The 14,573-nt window shown below is 40.5% G+C and overlaps 1 protein-coding gene across 1 annotated transcript in view; it reads right to left on the bottom strand.

Moving 5' to 3' along the window:
- The window catches only part of CPEB3 (cytoplasmic polyadenylation element binding protein 3), a 1,212,550-nt gene that overhangs the window by 986,980 nt on the left and 210,997 nt on the right, over positions 1-14,573 (bottom strand). The window contains exon 2 of the mRNA XM_044056700.1: positions 10,846-11,005. Coding sequence (XP_043912635.1) covers positions 10,846-11,005 — 160 coding nt within the window. The remainder of the gene's footprint in view (positions 1-10,845; positions 11,006-14,573) is intronic.

The following is a 14,573-nucleotide window of genomic DNA, read 5'->3' as shown; positions in this document are numbered from 1 at the left end:
AGGAGAATCTATATGGTTTTGCTAAGCAAGATCTTCTTTGGTTTGGCTTCATAGCCTCCTTCATGACACTTACCAAATCCTCTGAATACAGGTGACTAGCATTTAAGGTATTAATTGAAACAGTCTCCATGGTGTCCCTCAAAGTCTCTCACTCCCAGTATGTCAATATACTGGGTCCAAAAACAAATGAGGAAACTTCTCTGTGTGGAAGATCTAAGATTCCCTAGACTTCAGGAAACTAATAAAAATGGCTTTGTATTAGAAACGTACCTCACAAGATGCTCAGTAGCAAGTCCCACCCAAACCCCACCCACGATCCAACAATTAGTGAAAATGATGTAATACTCATACCGATGGCAGATGAATATCCATAGTCTATTCATAGTTTTCCCTTTTCCTCAAGGTAGTACGATCGCAGAGTTGGTATATTTAATTTGTGGGGGGTGTGGGGGCAGACACCCCCACATGGGGGGTGCAAGGGGGTGCCCCCCCCTGCAAAAATGAAGGAAAAAAAAGTTACTTGCAGTCTTTTCCATACCACGACACACCCGTTTTACCTGTTAAACACTGAGGCTACACCCTCTTCTGTGCAGACCGGCCTGTAACTGAGGTACGTTTCTAATACATTACCATAAAAAAACATACTGTGAATATCCAACCTAATAACAGATGGTAGAAATATTTCTTTAAAACTTTCCAAAGTACAAGTCCATTAATGAAAGGCTTTCCTGGTGTCGGCCATGTAGCCTTCCATCCTCAGCTGTGGAACTCACTGGAATGTACTACACCTGTTAACACCAAGGAAAGCAAGAGTTCTGGGTAGGTATAGCATAAAGATGTCTTTTTGCAGGACTGACCTTTGCAGTCATAAAGCACAAGGCCTACAGTATAATGTAGGAACTGCAGATGTCCTTTTATTCCTATGTTGCAGTATTCTTGGTGTGGGATTATCCACCTCAGGCAACCCGAACGTCGGCTCCTATTCAAAAGCTTAAGTCTGGCTGCTGTAGGTGCGTGGGATGTCACACAAGGCCATAAACTAGGGACTTTAAATGTGACATCTGCAAGCACAGACCTCCCAATTTAAATGCCAAGTCGGACAGTCCCATAGAGAAGAACAAAAGATGCCAGCCAGAGGTGCAGTGTCATATGCTGGCTAGTCTGCCCCGATGTAGAACGGAGTTTGAGTGCCCTAAAAATATAGCAGTAGTCAGTAAGGGGGATAGGTGGGTGGGAAGGAATACTGCAAAATGGAAGAGGACATCTATGGTTATGGTAAATTTTTACACCACTATTTCTTCTTGAGGCATACTGAGAATATGGCTTATAAAGCACAAGCAAAGGTTAAATATAGAAATGCTGCACTTAAGCAAGCATCATTGCAGAAGGATAAGCATGCACTTATTTGCTAGTATTTTGCCTACAGTAGGAGGTATGTTTTCAGATACAGTAAGGCAGCTGTAACTCAAAATTCAGGGTTTACTAGTTGATAAGGGAGCTGTTGAGAAATGCATCCTTGGTAACAATTTTCTGTTTCCACTTCACAACAGGAAGTCAGAAAATTTTAGGAAAGTTTTAAGATCTTAGAGTTAAGTTGTGTGATCTGCTTATCCCAAAGTATAGTTAGACTTGACGTTCTTTAACAGTGGCCATTTTCTAGGAAGTCACACTACGTAGATCAGTTTATAGAGAAAAGCAGTGCTGCAAATGCAAAGAAGCAGACATGTAAAAGAAAAAGGAAGGAGGGATTCACGCCCCCCAGGGGAAAAAAAAAAGATACAAGGAAGCAGTTCTAACCACTTCAACTCTCCTGGTCCTTATCCACCTCCACACACAGTGGACTTAGTTTCTCAAAAGAAAAGTTTTAGTAACTGTGGATTGATGGTAGGAAATGTAACTTGATCAGGCTAAAGTAATGTCTTTCGGCTTTTCCCAGTTAGGGGTTGCCACAGCGGAACACCAGTCCGCTAAAGATTGGCAGTAGATTTTTACAGTGCCGAGTTGCCAGCCCGACGTCCAACCTTCAAAGAAGGCACACCCATTCACGTACGCGCCTACCTGCATGTCTTAAACATCACTCGACCGCGGGAAGGACATGCAGACTCCACACAGAAGATGATCCAGCCGAGAATCAAACGGGAGAACCTTTTGCTGTGAGGCGACAATGCTAACTGCTGCACCACCGCCTCTTTGATCAGGCTACAAGGTAAAATTAACAGTCCTCTTTTACAGGTGTTTTTTTCTTTGCCATTGGCACAGCTACTTCAGGTAGGATTCAGCAGAAATATTCCACTGCAAGAATAAATTAGGAATTTTATTCTGGGCTTTTTGTGATGTGTTAAAATGACCCTTGACCTTTTCTAGATTTCACCAGGTTGAGATTTTTAGATGCATGGTAATTGCACTCCAGGTATTGCTTTGGCTGCTTAATCCAGAGATTCTCAGTGACCCTTTCTTTAAATAATGCTTACTGGTTCCTTCTGTACTTACCAAGTGGTTAGCTCTAGAATCTTGCCACCCCGGTGTCTAGGGGATCCACGTTACTTAAACCAGTGACTTCTCAACCTTCCAGCTTGCAAGATGTGATTCTGAGTTCCGTGCAATACATTTCTCATTCTCTCACCAGCCTAGGTGTTTGAGTATACTCAAACCAGGCATCTAGCCAGGATTAACAAGACCTAGGTGCCTTACTGGACAGCAAAAAGCACAGATTCTTTCTGTCACAGGTGTTGGTATAAGTATTGTTGATGCACTTATTTTTCAGCAACTGCAGGATGGTATTGTCTCAGGAATTGTTCTTGAAAGCCGTGGACTACATTTTATTTTCCTAATAGTTCCTTAGTCCAAGTTGCAATTGGAGGAAAATCAGTGGTGCATTTTCCTTTGGAAACAACACAGGCATCTAATGAAGAAGAATCCCTCTCACATGTTTTTCCATCAAGGGTCAGTTTAATTTGTTCTGCCAGCAGATGTGGACGAATCTGGGAGTGCTTTTTGTAGTCACAGACAGCAAGTTAGCATTAACTGAACATGCCTCTAATTTACATTGGAAGTCCCAGATGGACCTCCTGAAAGTCCAGGTCACCTGGAATTGAAGGTAATTAAGCAGTATTGCATAACATTTTGATGGTTAGAAGGGCAGGTTGGACGCAGCCTTTTAACTAGGTGTTTACATTCAATTGCCACTTTATAATTGGAAATCCTTTTTATTTGTCTTTGTGGCAGAGCTTTCAGTTCGTCATAATTTGTTCAACCAGAGTGGTTGTTTCTTCTGTTGCTTATTTTTTGGGAGTCATGATTACAGATCTACTTTACAAGCTGCTACTTGGTCGACTGTGCATGCTTTTTTTCAAAACAATACAAGACTAATACCATTCAAGGGCTACGGTTGGATTTGCCAAGTCCATCTTGCAAGGATTCTTGTACTCCAACTCTGTCCTTCATTCCTCCTCCCTGGATTCTTAGCTTTGGGACTCTTTCTACAAGTAATATTGTAACAGTAAGCACAAGAAAGGCTTAGTTCAGCTGTGTTAGGACTTGATGTCTAACTGATTCCTGCAATTTTACAGCCCCCCCACCTTTTGCCTGTGCTGTATTCTTTCCTGTTTGGGCCAAGGTGGTATTCTGTCCTTATCCTTCTGTTGGTTGACATGTTTTTTGTTCCCTTTTGTTCTTCCTGTCTTTTGGGTCTGGGGGACAGGTCCTGAGATACTTTGCACCCATACCTGCCATGTAGCCTTGGCATACTTGGGTCACGTGTTGGATGTACAGCATGAGGGGAGGACACTTTTAGGCTTTGGTAACCTGGCTGGATGCAAGGCAAGACATGGCGTTGTATTACACCTTTTGACAGTACCGTAATATTGATCAGTCTGACATCTACTGCTATGGTAAGTTCTTAGACCACTGTATGTTATAGTGCTGGCAGGTTTGGATTATTTTAGGTCTTAGAAAAGTCACTATATTTTTAGTTTTTGTGTATAGTGGTCCTTTAAGAACTTCCTAGTGACACTTTAGATGAAATTAGATGAGACCACCACATGTGTGTCTATTCAGTGCTTGATTTCCTTGAGCTTCTGGGAACTTTCAGTTATATCAGGCTGAACTTCATAGCTCTAACTAGTTGAATTAACCAATTTTCCCGTGAGCACGCTCAAACCATTTCCACAGCTCTTAACTTGAAAAGTAGCTCATTTCCCTTAAACTAAAAAAAAATCCTTGCTTGCAGTTGTTTATTTCAGACCTTTTTGAGAAAACGTTTTTTTTTTTTTTTTTTTACACATAACTTTTGTTTCTTTTACTAAATTGTACATTTGCCAATACAAAAGGGGGACGTGATTGAGGCCATTGTGCATGGGAATGAGGGGTTAAGTAAGCAAGGCAGTTTGGATACTCTCTTGAGTTGTGTAAAAGAATGGATTTTCATTTGAGTGTTAATGACATTTCCTCAGTGATATAAGGATGTAAAATAAAAACTATACCCCTGGGATCCCATCTGTGTCCCTGCTTGATAGGGAAAACAGGTGCTGACTTTGTGGGAACATGGGTGAAATTCTTGGCTAGGCTTATAAGGGCCTCCAGGCCAACAGCCTAGTATCGTCCTATGAACCTATGAACCACAAGCTAGTTCAAGTCAAATCAATCTTCTTTATTAAAAACATACACACAACAAATACAAATAGTAGTTGAAAAAAACAGAATAAAGTATAAAAAATCACCACTCCATTTATACACCTGTTTAAAAGCATGGGAGTGGTTTACTATGGTAGCTGTGCTGTAAAAGACAATTAGCATGTTTACTTGCTAAATACCCCTTTCCCCATATACCAGTGCAAAATCTGACACAGTGCTGCCCTACTTCAAGCTCTGTGATTCCAAGATATGTTAAACTAAACTAAAAGTTGAACTAAAAATTACACAAATAATTGCTAAAACATGAAAGCATTTCATTGTAGTATCAAAAAAGAAAATGTTAACACAATTCTTCAAAATTCCTTAGAAATCTTTTCTACCAACATTCAGAAACATTTTTAACATTTTAATATAGATTGCTTTTGTATATTAGAACTTCTTCAGGTCTGTGTGTCAAGTGGGAAATGCAACTAACAATACATAATACTACATTTTCTTGGGCTAAAACCACACATATTACTTAAAAAAGTGCAGCACAAGAAACTCCTAAATAAAAAAAACTGCCAAACTTTTGCATATATATAAATGTACATAAGTCTGTTCACTCAAACTATAAATCTATTAAAGAATTTTAAAATAAAATACACTCAGAAATCTTATCAAAAATATATATAAAAAAATCTAGCTGAAAAACAGTCGCTCATGCTCACAGGAGTGATATTCGCTCAGGTCTGCAAACCCAAGAAAAAAATCTGTAAACAGAACCTCTGTTTAAAACTTATGAATGTTACAATACTGGAGCTAATATAAACATGCAGTATATACCTGTCCCTAATACTCAATATGTGGCTAGTTAAGCTGAAACACTGTGCATTAAAAAGTTACAACCTACAAAGGCTAAACTATCATGAAAATCATGCATGTGCTATAAGGAATCTAGCTCTGTTGTTTATTAAACCAAAAGAAGAAAAAAATTAACATTAGTCTACTGTTTAAAATATTCAGAAGTGAATATATCGGAGCCAGCATTCAACCCCTCGCTAATACGAGTGTAGCTATTAAAGTTGTTCCTGTTTGCATTAAAAAGTTCTAAACAAGAATTAATAAAATGTCATAACATCTGTGGAATATGCACATACGGCTCAAATGCAGTTCTATAGTAATCAATATGCAGCAGTATGTGTATATTGTCCCAGCTCACAAATAATTTAATTAGCTACAATGGTTTGGTTGCTCCCTCAGTATTTCAATCAAAGTACTCTGTTAGGAATTTTTAAATCTGTCAACTCATTACACCTCTACCTCTTGCAATCTACCAAAGAAAAAATTCTCTGAACTCTGCTTGGAGTATAAACATACCTATGCAAATGCTTCCAAGCAAAAATCCTAAACCTTCTGAACTTTACTGAATACTTGGAAACCATACAGATGTCCTACCACTGCTTCTTTGTAAACTGCCTTCCCATTCACTATTCCCCAATGTTTTCTAACCTCCTCAGATTGAATCTTATAGTTAGACCATGCAATGTTTTATATGTCCTACTAATTATCAACAGCAACTTATTTTCAAGAGTTGACTTAAAAACTCTACCAGTGCAGGCCTTTCACTTAGGATACCCCATCTCTTTCTCTTTGTTTATACTCTGATATCAATCTCTGGTAGAGAAAGCAGTCTTTAGCCAACAGTCCCAATGTCTTCTTGGCCTCATCCCAATCTATAACCTTTCCTGATCTTGTTATAAGCTCACAATATATTTGTTCCTTTGCCAGTTTTCTCCAGTAAATTCCAGTCTCCTCTTGTCTATTTTCTGTACCCGTGACTGCAATCATCCCTACTGGTAAAATCTCCTTTCTAGATTTCCATGTTAGCTTAGTTCGTAGAATATTTTTGCTGCTTTACAAATATAATTTCCTGTATGGTTATTGTTATTCACCTGAAGGACCTGAACCCAAAATCATAGCTTCTCTCCTTACTTCGCAAACTCCTTCCCTGTTTTATCAACATTCCTTTTCACTTTGATCTAGAACCGTCTGTGTTGTATAAAGGAGCCTTAACTGTGTAACTCTAAAGAATCCCTCCAAATCAAGTAATCTTAAAACCACCTTTATCTGAGGGGAGAACTCTTGCCCTCTTCCATTCCCAAATAAATTACTTCATCTCTATCAATTATCAACAACTTCTCTGATAAAAATATGCCTGATCTGAATATAAAAATAAAGGGAATACAACTTTGCATGGCTTCTGTCTTAATATTAAGTGATAACCTGGCAAAATTTCAAGCCCATGGAAAACCTGAGAACATATCTGCCTACACGGAACTGTTCACAGAAACCCTAAGCAAGCACATTAATAGCTGCATAGAGGCAGCTGTATCCACCAGGAAGAAGTACAGAACTAACTCATAAAACAAGCCACCCAGGTGGAATCCCATTGACAGGCTATTCGACAGAAAGAAAACCATGGCAAAAATTATACAGGCATAGCACCCAGCAGAATAAAAGCATTCTCAAACCAAACAAACAACTCAGAAAACAAAAAGTCTACCAAAGCCAAATTTGAGGTAAATTTGGCCTCCCATGCCAAGGACAACCACAAGCCATTCTTTAGCTATATCTGCAACCTCAAAGGCAATGCACAATTGTGTGTAGAGAAATACACAAATGTGTGTAGAGCTCATTGTTAATGGAACCACCTATACTGAGCCAGGAGATGTAGCAAACCTACTGGCAAACAAGTTCAGTTACAACCTTATCCTTCTCTCCCCCTCAACCCATCCTTCTCTCCCCCTCAACCACCCTTCAGGAAATATCTAATACAACTGCACCTACTATCACTATCACTAGGGCACAGGCCCTCAATGCGCTCTCTAACGCCAAGAACACTACATTGAAGGACCCAGACAATATCAGAGGATGCTTACTAAATGGCATGAAACATGACCTATCAGGCCCTTTGGAATTACTATTTAACTTTGGCCTCCAAACATGCTTCACACATCACAAAACAGAGAACAGGAACAGTCATCCCTCTGCATAAAGGTGGGCCACCAGCGAACCCATAAGCCTCACTAGCCTCATATGCAAGCCATGGAAAGAATTGTGTAAATAAATAATGACATAGAAAACCTCCAAACACTGCAGAAAACCCAATTTGGTTTCAAGGGCAGGTCCTGACTACTTAACTTGGTGGACTTTTTCAAGGTCACCAAAGCAATGGTCGAGGACAGAAACAGTTCACCCTGCCTACCATGACCTGGCCAAGCCATATGACACAATACCCCACTTGGGCATTGTTGGCAAATTCAAAGAGGTCTGGTATAAACCCTTATGTTTCCTACTGGATAGCCAACTTGTGCACAGAAGCAGGAAGTTAGAACTGTACAGTCCACCACTACAAAGAGACCAGTCACAAATGGAGTCCCTCATGAACTGGTCCTGGGTCCAGTCCTGTTTGGCATTTATTTCTCTGAAGTCAAGTCCAGTGTCAAGGGCCTCTAGCTGACTAAATCTGCAGATGATTGCAAACTAAGAGCAGTCAAAAAATCCCCCACCAACACAAACGTTCTCTGGGAAGGGCTAACAGACAAACAACTGGTGTCAGAGTCATGGACTAAAATTAAATGCCAAGAAATGCATAATAGTATCCTTTGGGATGTCATCCACCCCTGGTAACTATCATATTGACAACACACCCCTTACAGTTGACCCAGTAGTCAGAGACTTGGGGACACACACAGATAGTAATCTAGCCTTTGACCATCACGTGTCTACAGTAGTGAGAAAATCATTCTGTGTTGCGCAACTTACAAACAGTATGGCATCAAAGTCCAAGGAAGTCATTGTTCCATTGTATTCAGCACTCATCAGACCTATCATTGAGTACAATACCCCCACTCCCTTTGGTATGTACCTAACCAGGCATATCCAACAACTGGAAGATCCACAAAAATTCCTTAGTAAAAGAATACAGGCTGTAAGCAAAATGTCCTATGCAGACTGCCTCAAGACCTTATCAATGTATTCTGTCTTATACAGGCTTTTGAGGTGATATCTATGCCTGGCATACAGGGCGTTGTCAGACCCCACTCAGATGGACCTCCTGCATATCCACAAAACAAACAGCACCAGAATTACCCATTCTAAAGACTTAAACCTTGCCTGTGACGTAAATAAGACCTGCTGGAGAGACAGGTATGTATCCACAGACTACCCAGTCTATGGAACAGACTCGCCATCCATGTGAAGCAGAGTTTCTCCCTAACACAATTCAAGTGCAACTTGGACAACTGGATGGGAAACAGGAAATTCATTCCTGGTTTGGCACCTATGTCTCTAATGGACACAGGCAACCTGTAAATGGTTCATCTACCAGGCCCCTGTGTGTAAATGTCATCTTCCAAACCGCTGTTTACACTCATCAAGGGTATCAGAACTGGTCAGAGACTTGGGATGCATGGCTAGGCTTCAAAAGGCCCTTGTGGTCATTAGCCTAGTAAACACCTATAAACCTATGAAGCAGCCAGGAAAATATAGTGAGATTAGTTAAGTACTGTTTTCCTGTATATGTGTGAACCTGTTCATCTTTGTTATTTTAACATTTCCTGTGATTGAAACTCTGGTGTTTACTGTAAATAAATATTTAGTATTTTTGTGTTTTTTAGCATTATTAAATATATTTAAACTTTTCATTTTGGCTGGTGCTTTAGAGAATATTTTAAACTTTGAGAAGACATATCTATTTGGTGACAGTGTGGCCACTCCTGAAAGCCTAACACTATAATTTGTATTAATATTAATTTCACTCAGTACAATTGGGTACCTTGTGACAGAGCTGCTGTGGTGCAGCGGTAGCGTTGTTGCCTCACTGCAAGAGGTTCGCCTGTTCGATTCTCGGCTGGAGTGCCCTCTGTGTGGAGTCTGCATGTCCTCCCTGTGGTCAAGTGGCGTTCGAAAGACATGCATGAATGGGCGTGCCTTCGTTGAAGGTTAGGCATCGGGCTGGAAACTCGGCACCATAAAAATCTACTGCCAATCATTAGCGGACTTGAGTTCCACTGTGGCGAGCCCTAACCGGGAAAAGCCGAAAAGACAAACAACAACAATTGGGTACCTTGTAAGAGCCTTATAGCAGCTGGCTTTGGAGTGTCTGGTGGCAGTGCAACTATTTTATAGTCCGGGCAGAAGGGGACATAGCTAGTAAATCTGTGCCACCGTTTCCCAGGGTGTGTGTGTGTGTGTAAATCAAATCTCAAAAAGTGTGCATGTCAACTGCTTGGAGCAGGGACATGAAGCACTGGTTTCACAGACTGTAGTGGACGACTTGGCTTGGACACTCGGCTAAGTAGTCAACTCTATAGCTGTGCCAGTGGGGAGCGTTACTGGGGATATGGAGAGGGGGGAGGAAAACCAGCCCCCGGACTGAGTATGCTCCCTGTGTGCTTAAGGGAAGTTGTGCTTGATGCACAGAGCTGCATCTGGAAATACTGGGTGTATTCATTTTTCCTCCAAGTGAACGTCGCTCTCTAGTGACAGTGGTGAGGATTCAGGCTCCTTGATTAACGGCCCAGAGTGGGGACATCACACTAATATTCTGTAATTACAAAATACACATTGACAAGATGGCATTGTACCTGCCTGATAAGAACAGCACTACAAAGAGAATGGCACTATTAAGTGAGAAATGTTCCACCCTCATTAGGTATGTGGCACACTGGATTTAAGTGAATCTACTCAAACCACTTATGCCATACTCATTTTTCCCCTCAGAATGCATAGCTGTTTTACAAAAGACATGCCTGCAGTTACAATTTCATTACTACAAAAAGAACCTATTTTGTCAGAGTCTGGGAACAGGGTTGTTATATCCAATAACAGCCCAGTACATTAGTGAAATCCTATTTAACAACACAATTCTATATTCTACATATCAGTATTTCATAACACAATGTGTGTGTTGTTTTAGCAAATGCAATCAAAGCTAAATGCCAGCTTTTCCTCAGAAAGCACGACCCACACAATTTCAAAAATTTATAAAGCAATGTTAATGAATTATTGTGGTCAAGAAAGCTAAAACACAAAAACAAAAATGTACTTTAAAACAAAAAATGCAAACAGAGGTAAACAGATTAATAAATATACTAAAATTAACAAAAGTTACACTAAATATTCACCTGAAACCAAAAGTAAGCCAACAGATACATTAACAGTCCTAACCTGCGAAGTGGTTCCTCCACATGATATCAGCGAAACTCATTGGTGGCCCACCAGGAGGATAATGTTTGCCTTTCAAAGGTTCATGATCTGTCCTGATCATATCCATTAAGGAATTCTCCAGAGAGTGCAAGTTAAACGTGTCATAGGGCCGATTCCGGTCCTGCAAAACATAAAATAGAATATAATCCATTTCAAATTTCAAAATAAAAAAAAAATACTTCTAACCCACCAGGAAAGCTATTTCAGTTGCTGTTCTGACCTATTTTTCCTCTCTCATGTCACCTGTTTAAAAATGAATTGAAACAATCAGTCTACCTCAAATTAATCTGCATAGTTTGACCATAGCACAAAAACAAATTAGTGACCACTTTGCTCCCTCTTAGGTTTGTTACAGCTGCTGCATAGAGCAAAATATTTTACATAAGAGGAAGCGACAAAAAACAGCCTTAAAAAGAACTTGCAAATTTCTACACTACAGTCTGCTGTCATGTGTGACAGAGGGAGGATAGAGGAATGGTGAGGATGCAAGGAGTAGAGGTGGCGAAGGTGGATGAGTTTAAATACTTGGGATCAATAGTTCAGAGTAATGGTGAGTGTGGAAGAGAGGTGAAGAAGAGAGTACAGGCAGGATGAAGTGGGTGGAGAAGAGTGTCAGGAGTGATTTGTGACAGACGAGTAACAGTAACAGTGAAAGGGAAGGTCTATAAGAGGGTAGTGAGACCAGCTACGTTATATGGGTTGGAGACGGTGGCATTGACAAAAAGGCAGGAGTCTGAGCTGGTTGTGGCAGAGTTAAAGATTTGCACTGGGTGTGACAAGGGTGGACAGGATTAGGAATAAGTATATTAGAGGGTCAGCCCAGGTTGGAAGGTTTGGAGACAGAGCCAGAGAGGCAAGATTACGTTGGTTTGGACATGTGCTGAGGAGGGATGCTGAGTATATTGGGAAAAATATGCTAAGGATGAAGCTACCATGTAACAGGAAAAGAGGAAGGCCCAAGATAAGGTTTATGGATGTGATGAGAGAGGACATGCAGGTGGGTTGGTGTGACAGAGCAAGATGCAGAGGACAGGAAGAAATGGAAACAGATGATCCGCTGTGGCGACCCCTAATGGGAACAGCTGAAAGAAGATGATGATGATGATGAGTCTGCTGTCATGACTAGCAACAAGGTGACTCTAGCAAGATCATAATAGGGTTCAGTCCTTCTGACTTTACTTCCAAAGCTTTTGATGTCTTTCTTAGAATGATTACTTTTACTTAATGTTTTGGGAACTGGGTTTGGGCAATGGTACAGAAATACTACTGACCTGGGCATAAAACAAATATTACAATACGAGTAATATAGGTTAAGAGTATAAACTACTGCCATTAGTAGTAATAATTAAAAGCAGGCATACAATAGCAGTAAATTAAGTTCAAGTAACAGAATGGCCTGTTAGCAGTATGGAAGCAAAGTGATCTTTCCCATCAATGGTCTGCCCACAGACACTCTTCAGCCATGACCTGTGCCATTTAGAAGTTGCAAGAGTACAGACGGACAAAATATTGGCATTTAACAAAATGGAATAATATTGGCATTTGGTACCAAGGACTGTACAGGGTGATAAAATAAAAATCTCTTAAGACAACACAAATTTCTTAACACAATGATCAAGTGAAAACTGTAGTTTGAAAAATAATTGAGAGATAATAAATACATCACACACACCTGCAAGTACAAGGAAGATGAAAGCACATTACACTGTTGTACACAACTACAGTATGCCAGCTCTGCACGCTGAGTTCAGTGACAATGCAGTTAGGTTTTAATTGAAGGAAGGAAGAGTTTAGTGAAGAGATGCAAGAGTGAGGAAAGAAAAGGAGTTTAGAGAATAGAAGATGGAGAGATTAGTTTAAGAAAAGAGAAGCAGTGAGAGAGGGGAGGGAGGATATCTACTAAACTGTACAGTGAAACTGTAACTGTGAAAATGTCACATGAAAAGCCACAGGAGCTTAATAACTGTACTCCTTGGGGTCTCTGCAGTAGTTCAGTACAGTTGTGTAATAGTGTTAATTGTATATGTTTTGCACCAGAATACATAAAGGAATAAGGCCCTGCCTATGACTCGGGAGAACAGAGTTCGACTAGCAGCTTAGACACCTGCTGGAGCTGGCATGGGGAGGACAGGAATTACCAGGCCTTACCTCTTGCCTCTGGTAGGTGGGGGGCATGTACTTGAGCACACACTTCATGGCAGAATCCAGTATGGAGACCAGAGAGCACAAGGACATCCTCATTTGCGAAGGGGAATTGCCTGACCAACTACGTCATACACAAAAGCATAATCACACCTCACACAAGTCCATTGCCTGCTCAACCCTGGAATTATTCTTTGTGTGTGCAATGGAAGCTAGTGCTTTTGTTCCTCTTACCAGCCTATCAACCCTTCAGCTGGCCAAAGTATGATAACTGCTCTTTACCACTCCACTGTCTGGCTACTGGGATGAAATATCATCCCTCCCAGTTGTTTTGCCCAAGCCCCCACCTAGTCAGGGCTTGTCCTCAGTACATGGGCCATTCTAGAATGCTGCTGTGATGCCTGGGTAAGAAACGGCATTAATCCCAGTAGATAAGTACCAGTGGATGAATGGAGCAACGAGCAGGAGTGAGTACTCAAGTCAGAGGTGGCTCTACTTATTAACAAAACCCATGAATGAGAGAGATAGGGAGTACAACTTTAGGGGACTGTGACGTTACTACGGGGGGGGGGGGGGGGGTTGAATTCTAATGAGATCACCTGCACAGGATTACAAAATTGAAAATTCCAAAATTGATTGAGATAAATGCCATGTGAACATCAGTTCTCAACCAAATCTTTTCAGCAGCTTGACATCACCACTGACATGAGCCAATGCAATTTTCAGCTGTGGCCATTTAGCAAGAGCATAATACGGACTGCATTTTTGTGCCCTAATATGTTCATCCTGGTGCCTTATTGGAGCAGAAAAAAATGAACTCCACAAATTTTTGTAACAAATGCTCATATTGTGAAGGCTATAAGGATTACTATCTCTGAATAAAGCCTGATGCATACAACAGACAAAAACTATAATGATTAGCAATAAATATAATAAGGTGAACCTTAAAGTTTGCACTAATGCGGAGATAAATGGATGAATTCTAAAGCAACAACAACCCATAACTACATAACAGAACTACCTATACTTAACAGCACTAGACCCACAAAAGCTATGTAGCCTCATGGGGAGAGAGAGCAGAAGCTTGTCCAGTTGCAATGACTTTTTTATTCAAACAAACCTTCTGTTACGGTGCACTTCACAGAAATATACTAGTTCATAAGGATCACTGCTGTGCTAGTACAAAACTGAATGAGGGAGAAAAAAGGTGGTGCATTCTGCAATGCTGGAATGTTAACGACTGCAAAAGGAAATCTTACAGAGTCTCTAATGGGCATCTCATTTTTTGTAATGTTTAGGGAATATGTAACTGGAAACATGAAATAATGTCTCAGATATTCTTAGCAGATGCATTCTTGAAAAAAATCCCCTTTAAAAGTAACTACCGAATTGGAGGAATGAGCTGTAATTACTCTGGCCGGTTTTGCTTTTCACAACTGAGTTAACCCTCCATTTTGAATGAGACTGCTTGGTTACTGGTCATCACATCTCCATGAAAGGAGTAGGGGCTTAGCAATCTGTCTCAGTTGTGTTGCACTTTTAGTACA

The sequence above is a fragment of the Protopterus annectens genome, chromosome 14.part0, assembly GCF_019279795.1.
Source record: "Protopterus annectens isolate FY-2018-M chromosome 14.part0, PAN1.0, whole genome shotgun sequence".
Classification (NCBI taxonomy): Eukaryota; Metazoa; Chordata; order Ceratodontiformes; family Protopteridae; genus Protopterus; species Protopterus annectens.
Note: the sequence above shows the minus strand (reverse complement) of the source record. Positions and strands in the feature narration are given on the sequence as shown.